Source organism: Camelus bactrianus, chromosome 34, assembly GCF_048773025.1.
Source record: "Camelus bactrianus isolate YW-2024 breed Bactrian camel chromosome 34, ASM4877302v1, whole genome shotgun sequence".
Classification (NCBI taxonomy): Eukaryota; Metazoa; Chordata; class Mammalia; order Artiodactyla; family Camelidae; genus Camelus; species Camelus bactrianus.
In genome coordinates, this window is record NC_133572.1 from 714507 (window position 1) to 739220 (window position 24714).

Below are 24714 nucleotides of genomic sequence, written 5' to 3' on the forward strand. Positions count from 1 at the left end.
GCCTCACTCAGAGGCGAGGGGACACTGGAAAGCCCACGGCTTGGCACACGTCTGACTCATGTGTCCACCGCGACTCCTCTCCCACGAAGTTGGGTAAAAGCAAATCCAGACATCACTTCAAGGAAGCTTCGCGCCCAGCCCCACCCGGTCCCCTCTGGTCACAGGACAGGGAAGTCAGATCCAGGTGCCCGGGCGACAAAGGGACTCGGGGCTGGGGCTGGAGCGCAAGGGTCACGACTGCTCCCCGGGCTTGGGACCCAGAGGCCAGAGGTCGCCTTGGAGTCCTCTTGGAGACTGAGAGTCCAGGTCGGCCCCGGGTGGGATTACTAAAGCTGGACCCCGTTCTGGGGGAGGCGGCCAGCCTGACTCCCCCACCAGACACTCAGATGATGGATGGTTTGGAAACTGAGGCGGAAACAGGGCAGAGGACCCGGGGCCCGAGGGCACCTTTCCGCTAAAGACAACCCCTCCTGCCCCGAGGAGGGAAGCGGGCCGTCTGCTCCCCTGCAGGCGGGGCCGCGAGTGCAGAGCGTGTGCAGAGCGACGTGGTCCGTCCTGGAAGGATGCTGAGAGGAGGCTGGCTGTCTGACTTACCACCTTCGCCACCAGGTGTCGGGGCTCAAACGTGGGTCTCTGGGCTGTCCTGACCCAGGCTTCTGCTGAGCAGATTCCAAAAGAAAATGAGATTTCTGTGAGAGAGTAATTAACAGCTGGAAACATAATTACATCTTTAGAAATGTCACTGTTGGCTGTGACGAGCAACGTTGACTCTATCTTGCCGAGAACGATCACCCCCTTGGATTAACATCTTCTCTCCCCAGAATGTCTACTCTGGTGGCGATGCGCTTGCTTGGGGCCTAGTAGGACTGGACTTCTGTGTCTTCAGGGAGGTGCGTGGTGGTCATGTTGCAGGAGCCGATGCCGTCCCTGCTTGGCTTTGAGAACAGTCGTGTGGGGCCTGGGTGGCTGGAGGAACCACTTCCACCACGAGATAATCAAACTGGAAATCGCATGAACCATGCTGCGGGGTGCGGAGGGTCCGAGCGGTCACGGAGCCTGGCGACCCCAGAGCGTCGGGGCTGGCAAGCCCTCTGAGGGTTTGCTCCACACCTGGGGACCCTCTGTCACTGAAGGTACGGCCCTGCCCTCTGCCTCAGACCTTTCTGTGCGTCCGTGAGTGGGCATGTGAGGGAGCGAGGGACGAAACTGGGGGAGGTGGATGGGCCTGCTGGGTGGGACGGCTTCACTGTTGTCCTGGGCGGGGCTCTGTGGGCCCCCTGAGGCCGTCAGTAGGAACGGCCGGCCTCTCCGGAGGTTAATGAGAGCTGAGCTGGCAGCCTAGTGAGCGGGTCGGAGGGCCCAGCAGCGAGGTCAGTCTCTCACCTCCTCTTGTCGGAGAGGGCTGGGGCATCAGGCCGGACCTCCCGGGCAGCTGCGGGCCATTTCTCCCCCAGCCCGACTCCCCTGGGGCCCAGCGGGTGGTCCTGGGTCGGCCCCGTGGCGGGACCCCGCTGTCCTTGCCTCCGCCAGCTCTTGGATGGACCTGGAGACGTTATGCTGCCGTTAACTCGGCCGGACGCCCGCTGTGTCACCGTTTTCACGTGAGTGGTGTAGTTTGAGGTCCCCTCCTGAAAGTACTAATCAGGAACGTTCACAAGCAAAGGGCTCGCCGACTCTAACCCGGGGCCCCCACGCCCACAGCCGGCTCCACTCCACCTCTGAGGGCTGCACGCGCGCCCTCAGAATTCATCAAGAGACAACAAACCACCGTGGGTAATCAGACAGGCACCCAGGACACCGCACGGCGCAGGGAGCCGGCCGTTACCGTGTGGCCACTTCCAGGGGCGTGCAGCCTGTAGAAGCACTGCCTCGCTAAGCTGCACACCTGAGGCGAACACAATGCTGCCAACCAATTACAGTTCAATGAAAGTGAAAAAAGAAAGTTCACAGGCTGAAATCCTGACCCCCGGTACCCTGCAGTGTGGCTGTGCCTGGAGGTGGGGTCTTTATAAAGAGGTAATTACATTAGGATGAGGTCACAGGGCGGGCCCTAATGCCTTCCGATGGCGTCCCTCTCGGAGGAAGAAGTGTGGACTCAGACACAGAGGGAGCACGGTCAGGAGACACGAGGGGAGACGGCCATCTTCATGCCGAAGAGAGGGGCCTGGAGCTGTCCTGGCCTCACGGCCTCGGGGGGAACCAGCCCTGCAGACACCTCGATCTCGGACTTGCAGCCTCCAGCCGCCCGGCCGGGGGGGACTTGGTCGCACTGCCCTTGCTGACTGACACGCCATCCACCCACTGCGGACGCTGGGGCTGCGTCCCTCTTCTGAGTCCCCGTAACACTGGGACCCACGAGAATTTTCCTTAAGACCCAGATGCGAGCTGTGTTTCCACCCCTCGAGCTGTGCACCTCCGGGGAAGTTACTTAGCCTTTCTGAGCTTGGGTTTCCTCGTCCCCCAAAGAGAAGATGATGGTATTTATTTCAAGGGCTTCTGATACGGATTAAACAAACTCGCATTTGTAAAACTGTAAAACGGAAACAGCCATACATACTGGCCAATATTGCCGACCAATTTCAACCTGCTTTTCTTCTAGTTTGCTGTCAATTAGCAAGCACCGGGTTTTAATGCTAACTGTAACCTTCTCAAGGCGAGAGACTCTACACGAGAATTCTCTGCGCCCCGTTCTGGGCTGAGCGGCGCTGGATTAAGACACTTGATGTCTTCGTGGAGCTCAGGGCTGCTCCGCTGTGCTCGGCGTCTGGGGCTTCGTCCTTCAGATGCCCTCTGCGCCTCTCTGCTGTGCCCGGGGCTCCGGGAGGCTGACCTTTGCAAACTGCCCAGGGCTTCCCGCGGCCGGCCTGTGGGAGATGCCAGCAGAACGGAGCCACCACAGCCGTGTTTGGGGCTGTCACCCTCGTGTCTGCATCTTTCTGAGCCTCTCCTTAATCTGCCCAGTTCTCGAGTCTTGGTTTGCTGTCAGGACCCCGATCCACGCACCTCTCGGGGGCGAGCAAAGTACACAGCCTTGTCCGGCGGATGGGGAGAGGCCGTCCCCCAAGCTGAAGTTAGCCGCCCCAGGTGAGAGCTTGTCGAGGCAGAGACAGCTGGCCTGGAGCAGCCCGGAGTCCTGGGTTTTCCCGATGACGCCAGGCAACCCGCGTGGCTTTGCCTGGACGGCCTGCAGGCTGAGGTCCTGCCCGCACTGGTGGGCGTAGGATCAAACACGCTGGGTGGGACCGGCCTGCTCCGGGAGACCCTCTTCGGAGGAACTAGGTCACATTTCCTCCGATTTCATTTTCTCCCGCAGAGAACATAACCCAGAAGGTGGTTCCTGACTCCTCCTCAGTTGGGAGGGGCAGCCCGTGGCCACGTGGGCCTGAGGCTGGTGGGTGGGTGGGGTCTCTCCACGTCCTCACCCACCTCGGGCTCAGAGGTCTCCCTGGCACCCCGAGTTGGGAAGCGCCCGTCCGGCCTCGGCCTTGCCATGAAATAGCCCCAAACCCTCGCCAGCCACACGGTGATTTGGGGGCCGTGTTCTCCGTCCCTTTCGTGGATAAATGGAACCACAGGATGCGCTGAAGGTCTCCTCTAGGGAAGGAAGGGGGTGAGCAGGGGAGGAAAAGCAGACACAGACAAACGAGGGGAGGTGGCGGGAGGGCAGGGCCGGGGGCCGGGGCCCACCTGGGTCGGAAGGTCGCGCGGCCCCCAGAGCCGCCCCGGCCCAGCAGGGCTGCCTCCGCAGAAGCCATCAAGGCCCGGTTGATCGTAAACCATCGGAAAGTAAATATAAAACAGGATTGAATGTTAAGAAGCCCAACAAAGCGGCCTCATTAAAAAGGCCCAGCAGAAGCTCAACGCGTCGCGGACATAACCATCACCGCTGTAACCGGGGGGGGGGGGGCAGGGGCGCCTGCCCCGGTGCAGACGCAACTCCAAGACGAAGCCCAGACGCCGCGGTCCAGCAGCCGTGAACACCCCACGCCCGAGCAGAGCTCTCTCCATTGTGACGGCACCACCGCATTGGGCCACCTCGGGGACGCCAGGGGTGGGGGCATGGGGGAGTCCGGGCCGGTGCACCGGACAAAGGTCTGCACTCGGGCACACGTCCGTCCCCCGTCCTCTCCCACCCACCCCACCATCCCAAGGCTGACGGGGCAGCACGGGGTATTTGCAGGGACCACGGTCACACGGGAGGGGCTGGACACCCTGAGGGAAACCGCTCACTGCGACCTCAGGGGTGAGACGAGATCTTCTAGACGTGGGTGACGGTGGCCATTCTGGGCAGGATTCCTTTGGAAACCCAGTCGTTTCAGGCATGATGCTACTTTAGGTTGGGGACACATTAGTCTAGATCCCAAGGCCAGGTTTAGCAGAGGGTCAGCCGTGCGGTGTGGCACAAGAGGGACAGGGAATGGCTGTGTCCCCAGTGCCTCCGATCCAGGCCCGCCATGTCTACTGGTCACCCCCTCCTCTCAGGGCTTGGCTCCCTGCCAGAGTGCAAATCCTCCCGGGACGCAGAAGGCAGTCGTGTCTATCTGCACAGCGACGACCACGGCTCGGCTTTCCACCCCTCGCCACAGGCCAGCTACTCGTCCACACAGCTTGCACGTGTGATCTGACTGAAGCCTCCAAACCACCCCACGAGAGATGATAATCCCTGTTATGTTTCCAGTTTACAGATCAGGAAACTGAGGCTCAGAGAACGAAGCTGCTTACCAAAAACGAGCAGCTAACACGAGGTGGGATGTGAACCTGAGCAGGTGTCATGCTGGGTCTACCCTCGTGTGAATCGATGAACCCATGAAGTCCTTTCCTGATCAGGAGAGAGGCCAGGCTCCTGCGGACGTGCTGGGATTCCAGAGAGGAGTGGAGGGCAGACAGTGCAGGTGGGGTCCTGGGAGAGGCCACGGATTTTAGCACCCTGCCCGGGGGACGTGGAGCAGGGGACCAGAAGCCTGGGCTCTGGAGCCAGGTGGCCTGAGTGTGCGTCCCGACTCTGCTGCGTTGGAGCTATGTGACCTGGGAGGTGTGACCCTTCCTCCTCTGTGGCTCAGTTTCCCCCACATTGCAGGGCTAAAAGGGATGGGCCAGACCTTTCTTTTACAGTGGAGAACATATGGCCCAGAGAGGGTCAGTGACTTGCTCAGGGTCACACAGCTAGTCAGTGGTGGAGGTCTGGCCCCCTACCCACCAGCCAGTTCTGCCTCCTTTCCTGACCCGTCCTTCACCCCCATCACCGAGAGGCCAAAAGCCCACCCTTGATGGTCCTAGCTGAGCACAGGCCCAGGGCTCCCTCCCTCTGGTGGGTGCATCACACCCGTGCCAGGCCTGTGCTGTGCACAGCGGCCGACAGAGCTCACGATTCACACTCACTTCCTCTCTTTTTGGGCCCCGTCTCCCCTTCACCATTTTTTGTTGCTCAGGACAATTCTGACCCTGGCCAGACTTCCCCAAGGAGGCCCTGCAGGGGCTCAGCACACCCTGGAGGACGCGGGGCCCATGGAGGGGCGTCTTGAGCAGGAGCTGTACCCCTTCCCCAGGCTATCAGCCTCGCCCCCCTCCAGCAGGAAGGAAATTGCTGCCTTAAATTTCCAGGCTGCCTCCACTCACAGCGTTTATGGGCAGTGAGTCACTTCAGCTCCCCACTGCACGGGGCCTCTTCTGCCCCATAATTTCACGAGCGTGTTCATGGGCAGCTGTCAGAACGTCGATCTGTCTGCCCAATTCTGCGCCAAGTCCATCAACACTGATCACTCTCCTGGCTCTGCCCGCTGGACGTCCAGGACTCGGGGCCCCGGTCAGGATGTGCACCCTGGTCTCCTGTCTCACGTCTTCCGTCGAGACAGTCCAGCAGCACCGCAGGGTTGCTCCAGAGCCCCTGCTCTGGGCAAAGGCCAGGAGGCCGTGCCCCGTCCTGCGTGGGCCAGCTCCGACAGGACCACGTTCACGGGGGCGGCCCGCAGTCGAGGTCTGGGGTGGGCAAGGGCCGAGCCCACATTCTAGGAAGACGCTGGGGAGGATTCATTCAGAAGAGGTGGGTCAGGGGATCTTGTCATCATCTTCAAACACGGGAGGAGGGTGCTGCCTACCGAGGTCGTCCTGCAAGGAACAGGCCCCAGAGGAGGAGGAGGGGTGGAGGGCGAAGATTCTGCCCTCACGTAAGGAACCTCCCCAGGCCGGCCTGGCTGCCCTCGGAGACAAGGGTGCTCATTGCTGGAGGCCTTCAAGCACGTGTGGGATCAGAGAGCTGATTCCAAAGATTCCTTTCCTGATTGTCCATGGGGGAGGGGCCCTGGGGCCCTGTTCCCTCAGCACCCTGTTGTGTCTCATCCTCACGGCTGCCCCGCCCGTCAGCCTGTCCCCCAGGCGCCCCTGGCCTGCAATCTGGTCTCACTCTTTCTGGAGCCTCTGTGCCCATTTCCCTCCCGTGCCCTTGGGTCAGCCCTGGCCTCTAGGACGGCCCGCGTGGCCAGTCTGGCCTCATGCGTTCCATGGAGGCCCGCCTGGTGCAGGGCCTGCCGGGTGCTGTGAGGTCGGCCCTGCTGGGAGCCCGGCCTCCCCAGGACCCCTGCCCTCCAGTCTGGCCTTCGTGGAGCTCTTCCTCCAGACCCGCAGCTCGGCGTCCAGTTCACACGGTGCTTTTCTGTGTGCGCCACACGGACCGACCTCCTGAATCCGCACAACCAGCCAGGGAGTTGGCCGGGCCCAGTGTGCACGCCACCTGCAGGCGAGGCAGCTGCCCTTGAGGGAGCAGGGCCGGGGGAAGACCAGGGCCCGCACTGTGGCTCTGGAGGGATGGAGAGTGAGGCTCTCCCCGCCCGGCTGCCAGGCCTGCCGCGCACTCCGCTCCCCTGTCCGGTCCTGTCCGGTCCTGTCCGGTCCTGTCCACCGAAGCTTCAGAAGGCAGGGTGCCATCTGTGGTGCTGTCCGACTCCCAGGGAAACAGCGGGAGCCTGCAGGGTTGGGAGCAGACTTGCACCTTCCGCTGGGGTGAGGGACAGGAGGTGCCCCCCACACACCCGCTGGCCTCGCCTAGGAGAGGGGCGTGTGCACATCCTTGGCGGGCCGGGCAGCCTGCCTCGTCCACTCACAGTCTCCCCAGAGCCGGCCTTCTCAAGGCCCTTCCTCGTCATGGGCTGGCTCGGGGAAGGCCTGCGGCGGGTGACCGAGCAGAGGAGAACCGACCCCAGACCATGCTCACAGGGAGAGCAGGGGGACTGAATGCCGGCTGCTGTCTCTCCGTCCACTGAGCAGCCCTGCCCTCGGTCCTTCCTCTCAGGACTGAACCAGAATCAAAGGCATCGCCCCCTGATGTGTCCTCCCTCTTCTCCGGACTCTTAGAACTCTCCTGTAGCCTCTCAGGAGACGTGAGGCTGACTGCTCCTCCTTTAGGAGAGAGAAATGCTTTGAAACCTGGAGAACAGGGACCACGGTGGTCAACAAGCCAGAGGCCCGGAGGCGCCGGCAGGACGCGGACACCCACGCTCAGAAATGACCTCAAAGGGAGGCCGGCCTTGGGGTCAGCTGGGCCTTGCTGCCTGGGGCCCAGCGCTGCCCTGGTCACTGTTCCTGTCTGAGTCCTGGGTCCTGTGAGGCCCATGCTGAGGGCTCAGTGGCCCAGGAAACCCAAAAGGAGCTTCTGGTTTCAGGCTGGAGTCCTGGGCGTGGGAGGTGGGACATGAAGCAGGCTTTTCACCAAGGAAGGGGCGTGCTGGCGGTGTGGTCTGCACCCGGAGCAGGTGCACGTGGGGCTGTACCGTGGCAGGACCGTGGGCAAATTCAGGCAGCTCCATTCCTTCTGCGGCTTGCGTTGTAGGAGAAATTCTTCTCTGATGGTTCCCTAAAAAGGTGTGAAGACACGGCGTCCACTTGGTCTGCGGAAGCAGGAAGATTCATTCCAACAGCACCGTAGGAGAGCGAGCATCCTGTCAGAAGGACCCAGCGCAGAGTCACAGTCGCAGTCTGGGCGGTGAGGAAGGAGCGTGGGGGGAGGGAGGCGGCAGAGGGTGCGCACTGGAGTGGGGGGGGGTACGCGAGGGGAGGGGAGAGCCTCTGGGGCGGCTTCCTGCACGGAGCTGCTATGGCTCATGCTTTGAAGGCAGAGATGACGACGTTATCAGGGTGCTGGCTCCGGGAGAGAGCAGGCCATGCTGGGAGAGGCCGCCCAGAGCTCTCACGGAGAGGAAACTTTCTCCCTTCGGCCCCCCGCTGCCCAGCCGAGAGGCAGAGAGCCGCTTCCCTCCCTGGCCCAGGCCCCCATCACTCTGGAGCACAGGACTCAAGGAAAAAGACGGGGCGGCAGGGCTCCGGGGCTCCGGGCGGTCAGGTGCTCGGGGGGCTACAGAAAGCCGGGTGGTCTGAGCACCACTTAAACAGTTCAGGGAACTGAGGCCCAGAGGGGACGGATTTGTGCGCGGTCTCTGCGTGCGTCTCCAGACTTCCCTGCCAGGGTCCCCTTCCCCTCCACTCCCTCTTCCTACCACCAGGAATGTCAGGGCACGTCCTCCCTGCCTGACAGAAGAGGGGGTCTTTCGTGGCCGGACGGGCCAGGCGTGGGGCCCGGCGAAGCCCCCTGTTGGCTGTCTGGTCTTGGGGATATTATCTGGACCTCATCTTTCTCATCTAAAAAAAGAGAGAGAACAATGCTAACCCTGGAAGGCTGTGTGAGGATTAAAGGTAACGGGCGAGAAGAGGGGCTTAGTGAGTGGGCCAGCGCTCGCTCTCTGCGTGGGGACGCCTGGACACTGCTCGCTTTTACTGGGGACGAGGAAGCAAACACAGGCCCAAGAGAGGCCTCCGGGTCACGTGCTTTCCATCTGAAAGGTCACCGGAGTCTGAGCTCTGACTGAAGAGGTATGTGTCCTTGGGCCGGTCCCCAAGGACGCCGCGGTCACCACGGTCCCTAGGGGACCATCAGTTCCAAGGGCTTCATCTCGGTTGTCAGCCCGTTCATGAATACTCCTGAAGTGCCTACTGCGCGCTCACAGTAACCCACCCTGACAGGGCCCGGGCCCTGGGAGAGCTCGACAGCCATGAGAAGACGCCTGGGGAAGCCTTCAGCTGCGGCTCTCCACAGAAGGGAGATCTAAGCGCAGCTGGGGACGGGCAGCTCCAACCGGCCTTCGGTGCCCCTCTAACGCTCCCTTCTGACCCTAAACCGGAGCAAGGGCATGCCTGTGTTCGGGCCTCTCACCCTGCCTCTGCCGCCTGGAGCCCACACCGGGCACCGTGGCCGTGCACCGTGGCCGTGCACCGCGGACCCGGTCAGGGTGCGCTCACGTGGGCGGGGGCCCTGTAAGGATGGCGCCGCCACAGGTGTCTGTCACTTGTTTAGAAAGAATTTTTGCATCTACGAGCCAGCAGCACTCGTAGAGGGGTCTGAGGGGCCTCCGTTCCAGCTTGGTTATAATACTCGACAATCGGGTTAGTCTAATCAGAAATGCCATCCCTACCGGTGCCAGAGCGACAGGCCACCTCCACCAGGGGCGAGGCTTCCTGGCCGGAGGAAGGGCTTGGTCACCAGCAAGTCCCTTCAGTCTCACTGATCTGATTAAACTCAGCAACGGAAAGAGGAATTTACAAAGTAGATGCTGTTCCCTATTTATTACCAAAATGGTTGCTTTCCACTCTACCCGCGAGATACAGAGGCAACCTCGTTAAGTCTCAGCTTGCGATAACATTTACTCCATAAATCTCCATCTCTGCCCGTGGGGGAAGTGAGCCTTATGCCAAAGACCACACAGTGGACGAAATCAAGCCCCCGCCCCTTGAAGGGGGTTGACCTTCTCAAGCCTTAAATGGATTCAGCTTTCCAGCCCTAAAGGAACAGCTGGGAACACCTTCTGGAGACTCTCTTAACCCCGTCCCGACTGCCATGATCAGCTGTTAGCCGGCCTCACTGAGAGAGAAATGAAACAAGGATATTTCCGACGCTTCTCTGGGTGGACTTGAAGGAGAAAGGGGAGGCGGGGTGAGCACGTGAAGAAAAACACCGAGGAACAGTCTGATCTCTCTCTGAAGCCAGACAGAAACGTCGACAGACAAGAAACGGAAGATGAAAAATTGCTGTGTGTGTCTGACTCGCTGGGCACCCTCTGCGGGCACAGAGCTGGCCCTCCCTGGTTTCAGCCTGACACTGGGACGCGGCAGGGCCAGGTCATCTCTTCCCAATGGCAGGATTCCCGACTTCCGGCCGAGACCCCACTTTTCTCCCTTAATTTCTACCCTCTTTCCAACCAGTGTTCATTGACTGCCTCTCTGCCAGGCCCTGTGAGAGTGGTGGAATACAAACCCCTCCCTCCCCAGGGTACAGCCCAGCAGCTGGGGAAGATGGATAAATAAATAGATACCACGGATCAGGGACAGAAGTAGCACCGTGCAGGCGTGGAGTCGGTATTCTGGGAGCAAACAGGAGGGTGTGAGGAGAGGAGGCGGGTGGGGAGCAGGGAGAGGGGGACACGGGGAGGGGCCTGAGGGGGTCTCAGAGCAGCAGCGGTTCTAAGGCAGATGGTGGAGCCAAGCTTCCTGGGGGTGGGTGCAGAGTGGACGTAGGTGCCAGGAGGGTCTTTGGAGGAACCAGCTGGCTTCCAGGGCTCAGGGAATCCTGCAGAGGACCCAGTGTGGATTCCAGGAGTCTGGGGACAGCAGGGTTCTAGAATCAACTTAACGCCTCTGGGGCCCGACGGGCGGGAAGGAGCCTGGTTTGGTCTAGACTCCCAGGGCTAAAGCGAACGCAGGTCAATCTCGGACTCTAGAAACAAAGCACAGAGAGGAAGGGGTCTTTGCCACTGTCTGTCCGACAACCCCTCCCTTTACAGACGAGGAGACAGGCAAATCGCCGGCCGGTCAGCGAGCAGGGCCTGGAGGTCAAGCAGCCTGCGGCCGGTGGGCTCCCACGAGCTGTCGGCCTCCTGTCGGCAGGGAGGACGGGCTCCCTCCAGCGCCTGCTGCCGTGAGCGCAACCCCTCCCAGCCCAGGCAAGACCTGGGAATTAACAGTCAGTCCTTTGAGGGGCTGTGGAAATGATACTGGGTGGGAGTGACTTTACACCGCCTAAGAGGCTCCAGAAGAAGCTCTCCAATCCCTGCTGGGGCTTGGGGTCCCCTTGGCGGGATCCCGGGTCCTCTCCCACTGGCCAGCAGCTGTCCGTCAGCTCCCCTGCGACGCAGAACGGCGCAGGGAGCCATGGGCCGGGCGGGCCGGGACCCTCCAGCGCTGGCCTTGCTTCTCTCACTAAGAAGAGGCTCTCCCCCCAGGTGACAGCACTGGCCTTTGCTCTGCCTCTGCCGGGCAGGGCAGACGTCAGGCCAGGCTTCTAGTCAGAGCTGGACCCACTGATGGAAGCAGCAAGGCTCCAGCTCCTAGCGTCCCTGCCAAGAAAGGCGCCCTCAGTGTCTCCTTGCCTGTGTGCGTGGTGTGGGTGCGTGTGCACGGCGGGGCTCAGTGTCTCCTTGCCCGTGTGTACGGTGTGGGTGCGTGTGCATGGCGGGCTGCGTGTGAGCACAGTATGTGTGAGTGCGCAGTATGTGCATGTGTGTGTGTACACGGTGTTATTTTCAGAGAATTTTTTTGACATAGTAACTGGCCTGACGTTGGGCACTATGGCCATGTCTCATGAGTCGCTGAAATGAGATATTGCTGTTGGACGGGCAGATCTGAAGCCTGGAATTGGGAAGGTAAACAGGCTCCTCCCTTGCAGACAGCCGTCCAGCACGTGATCAGGGCTTCCAGCCTCTTCGGCAAGCTGTGGCCTTTACCTCAGTCCCAGACAGAGGCACAGACAGGCTCCAGGGCACTTCTGATCTCTCTTGAACAGCCTCTGGCCTGCGTTTTTGTTTTCCCTGGCCCTCTGATCTTGGGGCGCGCTGTGCTCCTGCACGAGGTGAGCTCTGAAGCCCTCTGAATAGGACTTAGGGGGTGTTAGTCAAAACCAGCGTCACGGGTGGCAGATCCCTTTTAGAATGTGAATTTAGGGAACATCAAAGAGTTCTCCGTCCAAATGTGTGAAAATACCTTAATATCCTTACTTTTTGTAAGAAAAAAAAAAACCACCTAGCACTGAAGAACCTTACCGAAATTCAAATGCAGGGGGAGGTGTAGCTCAGGGGTACAGCACACGCTTAGCATGCACAAGGTCCTGGGTTCAATCCCCAGTACCTCCTCTAAAAATAAATAAATGAGTAAACCTAGTTACCTCCCCCCACCAAAAAAAACAATCAAATGTATATTTTTGGAAAGGATACACCTTTAAATGTCTTCATCAAAGCCCCGTCTGGTGAATTTCCCTGCAGGTCTCTTTGCCGGGGGTAATTTCGGTCAGTCTGAGGAACTAATGTGAATTAAGTCTGAACAGCAAAAATGTACATTTTTAAGAGTAAAGAGCTTCCTCCTTTGTCCTGGGCTCTGCCTCCTTCATCCCTGACGGCCCTCGTGGGAGGCTGCCCAGCAGGGACTGAGTTCTGAGCAGAGTCTTCGGTGCGAACACGGTTTTCTTGCTCGTCCTCTCCTGTGGGGAGGGGTGTGCTGACGCCACCCCTTGCATGGATCCAAACGAGGGGGCGGCAGGAGGGAAGTTTACGGCCTTTTCTGCGAAGTCCAAGCATAGGCTTGAAGTCAGGTGTTTGGAAGTGGACAAAACTGCTTGTCCTGCCCTGGGAGGGCCTGCCGGGTTTGGGCCGTGCTGTCTCTGAGCACATTCTGTGATTCGTCCTGAGACAGTACGGAAGCCGCGCGGATTTCTAGGAGGAAGGGGATGCACACGCCCGAGAACAGGAAGAAAGCCTGCCCTTGCCCTTCTTACAGGAGACAGCCCACGCAGTCAGCCCCCCAGCGCTCAGGGAGGGCGGCAGGCTGGGCCGCAGGGTTCTGCACACAGGCTGGGAGGCGCTCAGTGACCCCGGGGTGGCAGGATTCGATGGAGCCATGCGCTCAGCTATGGAAGGAACGCAGAGCCCGCACAGGGCCACGGCCCGGCTAGGACAGGAGCGGCCCCAATGCGGCGGCCTCCCCTCTCCTGGCCCCTCTTCTCTCGCCTCTGTCCAGCCTAACACTGTCACTGGCCTCCTGCCCTCGGGAGCCCCATCTGCTGCTGCTGACGCAGCCCCAGTCCTGCCCTCTGACCATGAGGCCCAGACGCAAAGCGGCCATAGTGATGACCAGTCCGGGGCTCACGGCAGGTACGATGCTTGTTTAAGAGGACGGACTCTTCCCTCCTCTGCGGGAGGGGGAGCCTCCTCCGGGAACAGAGCTGCCACCGCAGAGGCGCAAGGGCATCCATCTGGCGCAGGGGCCCCGAGGGACAGGCTGTGCAGCCTGCGTTTGGGGTTTTCTCAGCTCTTCTCTCTCATCAACCACCGGATCATAAGGGCGGGGACTGAATGAGGAGGAGCCGCCGGGATTCTACACGTGCACCTTTTAGGGTAAAGGGATGGCTTGTCGGAGTTTTTGGCCCCGGAGGGGAGGCAGCGGGGGCAGAGGGCTCCCACTGCCGAGCTCCAGGGGGAGCCACTTGGGGGCAGGCTCTGCGCAACCCAAGGTCTGGAACCGCGCAGGCTGCTCACCCCCTAGGCCCTTTTTGTGGACGCCGGCCTCAGGGCAGGGCTGTCTTCCCATCTGCTCCCCTGTGCCTCCCCCTTCAGGCCGTGGCAGCCCCCGAGCCCCTGGTCTCTCTGCTTCCAGCACCCCCACCCCCTTCCTCAACTAACCGTCCAGAGAGAGAGCCCCGTGACCTTCCGACATGAACCTGGCCCTCTGCTCGGATCTCTTCGGTGGCTCCTCTGAACCCACAGGATACAGTCCACATTTGAGGCCGTTTGGGACCAGGTCTCAGCCTCCCCTGCTGGCCTGACCCTCGGCCTCTTCCCTGCACCCTAATCTGCAGTCCCTTCTCCCCGCCCACCCCCCTTGCTTGTTCTAACTTCACACCTGCAGCTTCTCAGCATCAAGGTCCTCTCTCTTCCTGTGGCCTCAAGAGCTGCTGCCAGTCTGGGCGACAGAGACGCGGGGTGTGTCCCCCCCCTTGGCACTTAGACTGTGTCCCCACCCCCGGAGCTCTGGGACAAGAGATCTGGCCAGTGGCAGGCGGACGGGCGAGGTCCATAATCCCTGCCCGGCCTCCCGCCCTCCCGCGGGCCCCCTGCGCCCTCCCCATCCCTCCTTGGCTGCCCAGATGCAGGGACCTCTGAGGCCCTGGGGGAGGGAACCCCCTCCTGCCAACACCCGGCCCACAGAAAGCCGGGAGCAAGGAGCCTCCTCACCTTGCCGAGCGCTGAGACGTCCTCATTACAACAGTCAGCCCACCTGGCCAACACGGCCACCCCAGGCAGGTCCTACAGGCAGGCCGCCCAGGCAGGACGTCTACACCCTAAGGAACTGTGTTCTCTGTTCTCTGCTTTTCTCTAGGCCCTTGCTCAGACCCTCCGTCCACGACTGGGACCTGGTCCTTGTGCACCCGTCTCCCTAACTGGCCCTCAGCCACCTCGGGACGCAGACCGTTGGCCCCTCCTGGTATGCTGGGTGCCCCCGTGCGCTGAACGGACGCACAGGTGTCTCTCAGACGAGCAGGACAGTCTGGCCCGCGTGTCACTCAGAAGGTCTCCCCCAGACCGTGTGAGGCCAGCGATCAGTTTCCATGCTCTATCCACAGCCCCCACGCCATGCGCCCGACTGTGCGGGCACAGCCAGGACCGCCCCTCTGCCGCCGCAGACGCTGCCCACAGCAGCAAGCAGGACAGAGACCGGAGCTGTGACTCTCTCCCCAACAGGGAACCTGTGACAAGGGCTTTTACCTCCCAGTGTGAACGTGGGGGGAGGGGCGGGGCAGCTGGGCGTGGGCGGCTCCGTCTGGGGGCTGAGCACTGGTTATCAGAGGAAGTGGATTGGAGGGAAGTTCAGGGTGACTCATGTCCCCCCAACCCCTCTGCTGAGCGACTCTCCCAGGTGTGTCCGTCTGCAAAGCATTAGGTTAAAATCAAATCCGCGCGTGGACTTTCCAGGAGACCACGGATAAGACCTGGCAGCTGACTGAATGTCCCCTTACACGTCCACCCCTTAGTGAGCCCCCGCTGTCCCCAGGCTGGGACAAAGGTGCCCACAAACTCGAGACGCCGGATGGCAGAGCGGTCGGACTGCGCTCCAGAGGCAGGCGTACTGCCTGCGGGGAGACACCAGCTGGGTTCTCTTTCGGACCCGATTCCGGCCCGAGTGAGGTACTGCGCACGGTACGGGTCCACGGGACCTGCCCAGGGGTGGACGTCCCACCAGCGCCAGAGAATCCGTGAAGCAGCCTCACTGCACAGCCAGGCGCAGCGGCCGGGCCACTCACCTGGAGGTGGGCCTGAGCCCCGACCGCTCGGATCACTGGCCCAGGTGAGCTGTTTCCCACCCTGGGGCCGGCTTCCTCCCCTGATCTCTCCGCGATTTTCCAGCCCTGACGGTTTAGGGCTGGATCAGGACCAGCTGGAGGTGACGGGGGTGGGGTGGGGTGGGGTGGGGGGCAGGAGAGGCGGGTGCCGTGACCACGGGCCGGGGTTGGGATGGCCTCTCACACACGACGCCTGGAGGGCAACGCAGGAAGGGGGTCGGGGAGCAAGGCTCGCTAGCGTCCTCACGCCTCCTGAGCAGATGCCGGCGGGACTCTGTCTCAGGACCCCGATGTGCGCAGCGGCGACCGCGAGCAAGCCCGGGGAAAACTGCACGGGTGAAAATGTGAAAAAGCTCAGATGGCGACGCACGCCCCCCCCCCCCCCACGGTGCAGATCAGTGATGGTCAGATCGCGCTCTCAAGCCCACGGGCCCCTCGTAACTCGCTCTCCCAGCCTCTGCAGGGCGGGGAGCTGCCGCCGGCTCTGCTGGTGCAGGACGACTCAGAAGTGGCTCCCAAGAACAGAGCTGAACACGCCGGGTAAACATTTAATCTGCTCTCTCTGTGGAGTCTCAGTTCCCCGCCTGTCTGTCTTTTCCACGCCCATCCGCACAAACGTGTGCCTTAGGGGCTGGGCTGCCTCTGAATGGTCTTCACGACGAGAGAGCGATTCCCATGTGCACAGACACTCGGCCCGCACACTTTGACCTTGAGGAGAAAGAAGAGGTTCCCGTTCTGTGAGGAGGGGTTTCTGATGACTGTTCACTGCTGGCTCCCAGGGCCAGGAACGCGCCTGGGGAGCAGACCTTGGTGGTGGATGGGCGGATGGATGGGTGGATGAATGAACTGGAATGTATTTATATGTATTTTTATATAATGCACTGGCCACCTCACCTCAATGCCCTTCCTGCCTGCCACCTTCCCACCCTGCTCTTCCCACGGCTGCAGTGGTGTCGCCTTTTCCTGGGTCCCCGCAGGTGCGCTCGGCTCCCGCCTAATGGGGTGTCACTGAGCTGTTTCCGAGTGGAGCCACCTGTCTCACCAACGCCCGACACCGCAGGCATTTATGAGGCGCACCATGGGCCACCTGGGGTCCTGCCTGGGGCACAGGCAGACGTTGCCAGAGCCACGGTGAAGAGTGGTAACCCCCTTTTCCCTAAAAGGCTGCTTAGTCTTGGAGCTGGAGAGAACTGGCAGATACCCTGTGCTGCAGTCTCTCAGCAACTTCAAAGATGAAGACGCTACTTTGATGGAAACACACACAATTTCCAGCAGCATTTCCCCCTTGTATTTGAGGGCAAACTATGAGATTCTGAAGATAACAACGTAGTTTCTGAGCCATGGGCTTGCCTTTCCCGCACACCCAGTGGGCTGCAGTTCCCTAAGAATCTAATCACGTCAACCCTGCCTCTGACCGGCCTCCCCGCAGACCCTGCCCCTGCACTTGCCTCCCGGCCCCGCTCCCAAGCGGCACACTCGGCTCTCCGCCTGGTTGTAGTTTACTCTCTCTGGCTTCTTTAGACACTCAACCCCTGCCTCCCGCCCCCAGAACTGTCCCACATCATCTCCCCAGTGGGCGAGGCAGGCTGCACTCCGTCCTCCGAGGACCAGGCTGGCTGAGGACAAACAGCCCGCCCCAGGCGCCTCCAGCCACAAGGAAAGAGGACACGGGGAGGAATGGAGGCCTCTGGCCAGATCTCATCCATATTTGGGCTTAGGGACATCCAGGCTGAGACTCGGTCCATTAGGGCAGGTGGCTCATTATGGGCTTCCTGAAGCTGGACCAGAAGCGGGGGTAGAGGGCCTAGTCCAGGTGATATGTCCAGCGGCAAAGAGCCCTCCCTCTGGGCGGGGCAGGGAGGCAGCATGCCTGTCCTCGGGGTACAGCCGAGCAGCTGTGTCTCTGTGGACAGCCACCATATGCTCACGGCCAGCGGACACGCATGTTTCTACTGATACGTAAGAAACACGCTCAGCCCATCAGCTGTGGGCTGGGGCCCTGCCCTGACCAGGGTGCAGGCCAGGGCCGAAATGCCAGCTCCTGGGCGTCAGAGCAGTGCCCCCGCGGCTCCCGGGCCAGCTCGCTGGTTTACACACCTCTCAGCGCCGCCACCAGCCGCCCACCGCCCTTCAGCAGCGTAAGAGCACTTCCCAGGGAGGCCCTCGGGGCGCTGCCTCCGTCAGAGGCCCCTCTTCCCACCTGCAACACTCCTCAGCAGAGTGTGACTCCCACCTTAGGCTATTAAACCGCATGGTAGCCAGTCCCCGGTCATGTGTCTTATTTTGTATCTGCGCCCTAAGCAGTTACCCGAAAGGGATTCGCCGGTGGAGGTACTCAGTCCGAGTCTGAGAGGGACGGAGACACTGCCCTCTGTTAGCACTGACATCTTCTTCCCTCCCCTCCACCTGCTCCTCCCCAGCCCCGGGCAGGGCTGGGAAACTCATGAGCAGGGACACCCGGAGACCGACGGGGCACCGTGCGCACGTGGGGCGTGACGGGTGCCGAGAGGGGAGACCTCACGTTCACATGCACGGGTCAGGACACACGTGTGTGCACACGTCCCTTGGCCCTCCCGGCCTCCGTGAGGACACATCACTGGACACCCATCTTCCTGTCAGCCTCTGGGCCGCAGTGGCTTGAGCTCACCCCAGAGCGTCTCTGGCTTCCTGCCCTTCCAGCCTGACCTCACACAGCAAGTGTCTTGGCTATTTAACCTGTTCGGTTCCTTGCCCAGAGACACCCCATTCAAATGTGCACCACGCAAGGGGAGGACCCCGCAGGAGGAGGACAGGGTGGTCAGAGTCACAGAGAGGGAGGTCGGAGGAGACAGAGCAGTGAGAGCCACCCCACGGGCTCTCACGGTCACCCTGCACCCCCGGCACCTGGGGCTTGCGGCGCACAGGGCCCTGGGCCCCCCTCAGTCCTCAGCTCTGAAGAGGAGCCCAGGTTCCCAGGGGAGGCCGGTGTGCTGGTCCAGGGCCCACCTCTGAGAACTGCCAGGCTTCCAAACAGGAGCCCCAGTCTGCACGATCCACCACCATCCCCACACTTGTGAGTGGGCAGCGCCGACCACACTCACTACCATCCCAGCAAAACCTTTCCAACCACCAGCCCAGGAAGCCCCAGCGGGAGGGGCTGGGCTCAGCGTGAATAACCCGATGTCTGTAACATGCCTGCAACATGCCTACATGTCTAAAACATGCCTACATGTCTATAGCATGTCTAGGTCCTGTCTGGCTCCTCTCGGCCCCCAGCCCTCCCCTTAGCATGTCCCCGGACCTTCGACTGTAACCTCCTCAAGAGAAACCCCTGGCTGTCTTCCCCGTGAGAGCGTGGGGTGCCTGGAAGGGGCCGGACCCCGCTTTCCAGGGGCTCCAGGTGGAGGCTGTGCCCTCCGGAGGAGCCCGGAGCAGGACGCCCGCCCCTGCTCGGGAAGAGGACGTCCAAGTGACAGGCGAAGACCCATCTTGGCAAAGCCCCTGCTGTCTTAGGCCCAGAGCCTCCGCCTCACTCGCGTGACTGGCTTCAATCATGGGGAGGACGGTCACCCGCGGGACAGGTGCTGCCGGGGGCGGGACCCAGGATGGGGCCCTCGCCCGCGGCTCTCCTTGCCCAGCCCCCAGCCCCCGGCCCCGCCCCCGGCCTCAGCGCCAGCCCCGGCCCCGCCCCCGGCCTCAGCCCCAGCCCCGGCCCCGCCCCCGGCCTCAGTCCCCCGCCCCCGCCCTCGCCCCTGCCCCGCCCCCGGCGGAGGCACTGCTCTCAGTTGCGGGGGGGGGGCTCTCTCCTCATCCGGCCCCGCCCCCGTCCCGCCCCCGGCGGAGGCCCTGCTCACTGTTGCGGGGTCTCTCCTCGTCCAGGCCCTCGTCCTCGTTCTCGGGCTCTATGTCCTCCGCCTGCGTGATCCAGTCCAGGTAGCCCTTCAGGTCCTCCTCCAGCTGCTGCTTCTCCCGCAGCTTCTGGAAGTCGCCCCGGGCCTTGGCCTTCTCCCTCTCTTTGGAAAACTCTCTGGCGAGAGGGCGGACGGGGAGAAGAGGGAACAGGGGTTAATGGCTTCGCACGGGAAGCCCACCCACCGGCCCCCACTTTGCACGACCGCGCTCTGCCCGTCCCAGGTCTGATCTGGGGGAAGCCACCCAAGGGGACCTTCTTGACTCGGGACAGGAGTCCAGGGTGGACCAAGTCCAGTTCCCCTTCTTCGGGGTCATGATCGCAGGCTCTGCCTCTCGTGACAAATGTCCTCCAACGACCCGGAAACGCCTTCTGCCAGCAGCAGGCGAGCCCCCCACCAGCTACGGAACATGCCTTCCCGTCCCCCAGTAGCGGGCGGCGGCTGGCAGCCCTCACGGGACTCGGGGCGACGGGGGCCTGCGGCTGGCGCTGGGCGGCGGCCCGCACCCCGCACGGCTCTGCGCAGCCCCGACGCCTCCGTGGCGGCTCAGGACCGCATAGTGGGGATCAGCTGCTACAAATCAGGGCTTTTCCCCCCCAAAGGGCCAGTGGTTAAGTGTTTCCCAGCACACCGCCGACGAAGACCCAGGAGGTCCCCTCTCCTCAACCCGGGTCTCGTTCCCAGGGATCGTCCTGCCCGGAGCATGCCTGGACGGGCTTCTAACCCACAGAAAGTGCTTCCCCACGTGCAGGGAAGCAAGAGGTTCCAAACACAAGAAAATGTCCTGGGGCTGCCCTTCCGGTTAAAAAAGGAAACTAACCAGGATGGAAAAACACACAAAATCCAGATGATACAGGAGTTAAATGGTGCGTTCAGTTTAAAGTGGTAACGAGTGGAAACTGGAATTGGCCTGGGACTTGCGGGAAGCGGGGCCCAGTGAACGGTTTCTGGGAGTGGCTAGTTCCTATTTTCTCTGACTCCGTCCTTATTTCCTCTCTGACTTTGAATTCACTTTCTGAGCGAGGAGGGGCTGGCAGCCCCGCGGGGAATCACAGAGCCTGGCTCTCACTCTCGAAGCAAGTCTGTGCCTTTTCTTCCAAAACAGGTGCATAGGAGCCGTTTGCCTGTGACGTGCAGCCCCGGGAAATGGGCCCTCGGGGGCGTGTGAGGTGCACTGGGCACCGTGGCCACTCGCTGAGACACGACTCCTTCCCTAGCAGTTAAGGCCTCGTTCGCGGCGGGAGGCTGCACAGTCCGCCCTGAAGGGACCTCCTGTAGGAGGCAAAGGCTCCACGGGACGGGCGCCTTGGGAAGGAGGACACACCGAGAAGCCGCAGGACAGCAAGGCCCCGCGCCCGCCATCCAGGGTCTGTGCTCGCTGCGGCGGGCACGGGTCTCACCATCACCCCTTTTGGTGGGGGGGGGGTAGGGCTGGCAGTGGTCCAGGGTCCATTTCCCTGGGAGGTGGGGACACGTTCCTTCAACGGCTGCCTTCACGACGCTCCCGTTGGGATACAATTTTCTTCTTCATTTTGATTTAATCCAGTTCTAATCAGATTGAACTTGCTCTTTCTTGGGCTTCCTGCCAACTGGCAGGACCCTCTTTTCCTTCCCAGGGATGAGTCAGACTGACAGCTGACGATGTGGATGGAAGCCTTGCCTCCTTCTGCAGTCAGGCACCAGCGGGCGTGCAGAGAGGCCCCTGCCCTTGTGCCCGCCACTCCTCCCGGGGCCGTGGGCTTGCCCTCCGGAGACAGCACCCCGCAAATCACCCCTCACTGCAGCTCCAGGCCCCCCGACCATCTTCCTGCCAACGCACATTTGCAGACCCTGCTCCTTCCCATGAGCGGGTTTGGGCTGCAGGGCGACCACACAGCTGAGGGCTCACTGTGGCTCTTCTGGACGACTTTGCAGAGAGTTCAAGTTCTTGTTATAAAATGGCTTCTCCCGAGCCGGGATCAGCCTGCAGTAGGGAAGGGTGACCTGGACGTAGTGTCAGATTTGCTCCTGATCTCGGGGGAGGAATGTGGAAACACACCTCTTCAAGGTTCAGAGCTCTGGGTTTGTCCCAGTTCAAAATCATTCAACGTACGTCCACTGGGCAGCGTCAAGAAGAGGGGAGCTGGGCCGTGCCTGGTCCTGACACTGCCCAGCAGAGGGGACACTGCACAGGCCGCTGGGCACCTCTGGGCTCCCTCCCTCCCCTCTGAGAGGAGAGGGCTGTGGTTGTCACGTGTGTCGATTCTACTCAGTGAATCCGTTCTGACAGCCCCCAGGTGAACCATCGCCCCTGTATGACAGCGTCACTGTGGGCCAAGTGTTGGACGTAAGTGGCCTCTCTCCATCACAGCCACCTAGAGGTCGTGCTATTTATGACCCGTGTTTGCTCAGACAGGTGACGAACGTGTAAGAACACTGGGCATCCAGCAAGCACAGAGCTGGAACCTCCAAACTTCTGCCTCGAGTGGGGTGATGGGGTCGATTTCTCAGTGCTTTTCCTGATGGTTCACCATGAACACAGGGCATTTTCTTGTGTTGGACACAGACTGAAAACCCTCCCACCCTCCAGGCAGCTGACCAGGGCGTCTGTGGTCCTGTGTGTCGTTTTCACCCAGACAGAGGAGCACGTGGCAAAGGTCCGGTGTGATGGGACCTCTCACCACCGCCCGTGGGAAGGGGTAGGGTTGGAGGTGGGGTCTGCCCTCTCCCACATCTAAGACTGATCCCGACCCCTCTGTGAGGCGGTGGCTGCAGCCAGAGGTGGGAGAGCGCTCAAGAGGCGCTTCCCTCCTCTGCCCGACTCCCCGACACTCACGTCCCCGGACGTGCAGGAAAGCCTCGAAGCAGCTGCCCTCCCCCACGTGGCGAGGTGGCCGAATGTCACCAGGAGCCTTCAGGTGATGGCCCTGGCGTGGCTGCTGGGGGATCCGGAGGTGGCCACCCAGGGCTGCTCGGTGCCCCGGTCACATGCTGCCTCGGCCACTTTTCAGCTTCACCTGAGTGAAGGCCGGAATTAGGTGGGCCTTACACTGGGACAAAGTTACAGGGAAGCATACTCTGTTCTCCAGTGATCCACGGCTGTAAACGTCTTTCAGAGAAAGACAGGGACTGCTCAGTCTGACCAGAGCCAAAGAGAAATCGAATTTCAGTCTGTTCTGTTTCTTTGCATTGCAGCTCAAGCTCGTCATGCCCTGGCCCAGGGGACACAGGGTGAGGGGGACTGAGTCGTCACTGCTAGCCTGCGGGGACTGCGGCCGGAGAGCCCGGGCAGGTGCCCAGCTGCCAGGCTGCTGCTCGGGTGGAAAGCACCCAGGCCAAATCTCCAATCCTGTGGCCAAGCCCTTCCCGCCCAAGAGGCCCGGCTGCTGGGGGCCCAGGAGAAGTGCCCTGCCCACCTGGACTGCTGGGGCGGGCAGGGCTGGCTGGAGGCAGGTGGGCCTGGGTACCTCCCGCCGCAGCCCATACCAGTGGGCTCACCCTCGTACGTCTGCCCTCCGCCCAGCCAGGCCAAGGACATCCCTTCGAGGCTCCCGAGGGGGACCCGAGTCCCAGGTTCATCAGAGTCAGAAAAGAACGAAGCCAGAGGAGCAGACAGAGTAAATAAAATAAATGGAAAATTCAAGACCTTTTCCTTGGTCCTGCTTACCCGCTAAGGACACCGAGAACCAAGTTAAGTACAAAAAATGACCCTATGATGATTAGTGTAACAAAATAGATCCAGGGCCAGTCCCTTCCCACGGCATCATTGACCTAGAAGAACGAACCACAGTTAGTGCAGCCCAGCGAGCAGCCGAGCACGGCCCCGCGCCCCCCGGCCCCGGGCGGGACCGGGGTCCTCTCGGTCAGTCAGCGGCCAAGAGGCCTGCCCAGCCAAGGCTCGGAATCGGCGGCCGAGTGGAAGCCTTTGGCGTTCTTCCTGGGCCTGGTGACGGATACAGAGGGCCTGGGGCCTTGCTCAGCTGCGTCGTAGAGAGGACACAGAAACCGGCAGCTTACCCGCTCAACACACCAAGAACCAGATTTAGAACGAAAAAGGATCCGAAGATGACCAGACTGACAAAATACACCCAGGGTAACTCGTAGCCCATAGCGTCCTGCATCTGGAAAGACGAAGGACAGTTAGGAGAGAGAAAAGCGGAGGGCGGAAGCGAGGAGGCAGGGAGGCAAGCGGGGGGCGTGAGGCTGGGAGGGCCGCTGCCCCGCTCGCCCAGCTCAGCGCTCGGGACCCGTCTGGGCCGTGAGCACCGTGCGGGCCCTGCCTCGGGGGGGTGGGGGGGAGTCTCTAGGCCCTCACTATCGCTGTTTTGTGGGGCGGAATTTTTCTCCAATGCTTTCTAGTCACGTGTCTAAGAAGCTGGGTCACCTCAAGAGGTGGTTTGCTCATTTGGGTTCATGTGGCCGTTAGGTCTCCCACCGTGCCCAGGACCCCGGCCTCAGCTCTCACGGACAAGCTGGGGGCTCAGAACCTCCGGGGACGTGTGCGTGGGAAGGAGACTTCCTCGAGGGGGGACCGAGCTGCCTCACGGCACCGCAGGCCACGGCCGGGAGGACGGGCGCTTGGGTTCATGTGTCTGGGGGACGGTCCCTGCCCTACAGCCCATCAGATCGCAGAGGCGCCGTGGAAGGTCTCGTGCCCCTGAGTTTCCAAACAGATGTCGCACTGGCTAAGTGCTCGAGCTTCCTGAATGGTCCGCGTCGGCGGTCCTGAGGTGTGGTCCCAGAACAGCAACGTCAGCCTCAGTGGGAGCCCGGGACCAGTCCGGACCGGCACACCCTCACCCCGAGTTCTCACAAGCCCCTCGGCGAGTCTGACGTGAGCTGAGGTCGGGGACCCCTGCTTCTCGTCATCCTCTCTGCGGCCCCAGGCTCAGAAGCAACGACGTGACGGAGGCTGTGATTCCCTGTACACCTCTGGGCACCGCACGCCGGCCGAGGACCCGCAGCAGAGTCGCGTGGACTCCCAGCCGCCCCAGGTGATGCCAGGTGCGCTGGAGTAGCCGGCCTGACAGGTGCCTGAGGAGGGTCAGGCGCGCTGGGACACGGGCTGCAGCCCCAGGTCGGCGGGACAGCTGGAGTCTCCTTTGAGAAGTGCCGACAGGGTGAGGCGTCACATCCCAGCACGACCTTTCCAAATCTATGTGTGTTTATCTGGGGCTACGAGAACTTGGTTGGCAGGATCTACCCAAGGTGGCCGCAGTACAGACACCTGCCTGTGCCCTGGCCTTGGGGTCGCTGGTCTGAGTGGAGGCAGTGGGAACAGAAGGGTCCCTGACGCGCCCACTTTCCGGGTCACAATTCAACCCAATTCACGGCGAGGCTGTGGCGCATTCCTGGGGCCATGTGGCCCGCCCTGTTTTCACTCGGCTCTGGGCACCTTCTCACTGTGGTCCACTCACCACTGTGCACCGTTTGTCTCCCGGGCTGGGGGGCAAGCTGCCGGGAAATGGCCGTGTGGCG

The 24714-nt window shown here is 61.6% G+C and overlaps 1 protein-coding gene and 2 long non-coding RNA genes across 22 annotated transcripts in view; 2 read left to right on the forward strand and 1 right to left on the reverse strand.

Annotated features, from left to right (window-relative positions):
* CACNA1C (calcium voltage-gated channel subunit alpha1 C) overlaps window positions 1-24714 on the reverse strand; it is a 435155-nt gene that overhangs the window by 98694 nt on the left and 311747 nt on the right. For 15 of the 19 annotated variants that reach the window (XM_074357570.1, XM_074357565.1, XM_074357567.1 and 12 more), the window contains 2 exons: window positions 22904-23007; window positions 19201-19373 (listed from right to left, as the gene is read on the reverse strand). In XM_074357570.1, the coding sequence (XP_074213671.1) occupies window positions 19201-19373; window positions 22904-23007 (277 nt within the window). Of the gene's footprint in view, window positions 1-19200; window positions 19374-22903; window positions 23008-23253; window positions 23358-24714 lie in introns of all 19 variants that reach the window. The other 4 variants (XM_074357569.1, XM_074357561.1, XM_074357563.1 and 1 more) reach the window with 1 other exon arrangement.
* On the forward strand, window positions 13506-16260 carry LOC141575929 (uncharacterized). Its single transcript, XR_012504032.1, has 2 exons — window positions 13506-15372; window positions 15628-16260. It is a non-coding gene; the product is annotated as an uncharacterized LOC141575929 (long non-coding RNA).
* LOC141575926 (uncharacterized) lies at window positions 19165-22879 on the forward strand. Of its 2 annotated transcripts, XR_012504029.1 has the most exons (3): window positions 19165-19279; window positions 19942-20123; window positions 20363-22879. It is a non-coding gene; the product is annotated as an uncharacterized LOC141575926 (long non-coding RNA). The 2 variants fall into 2 exon arrangements; XR_012504028.1 differs by having other exon boundaries at window positions 19942-22879.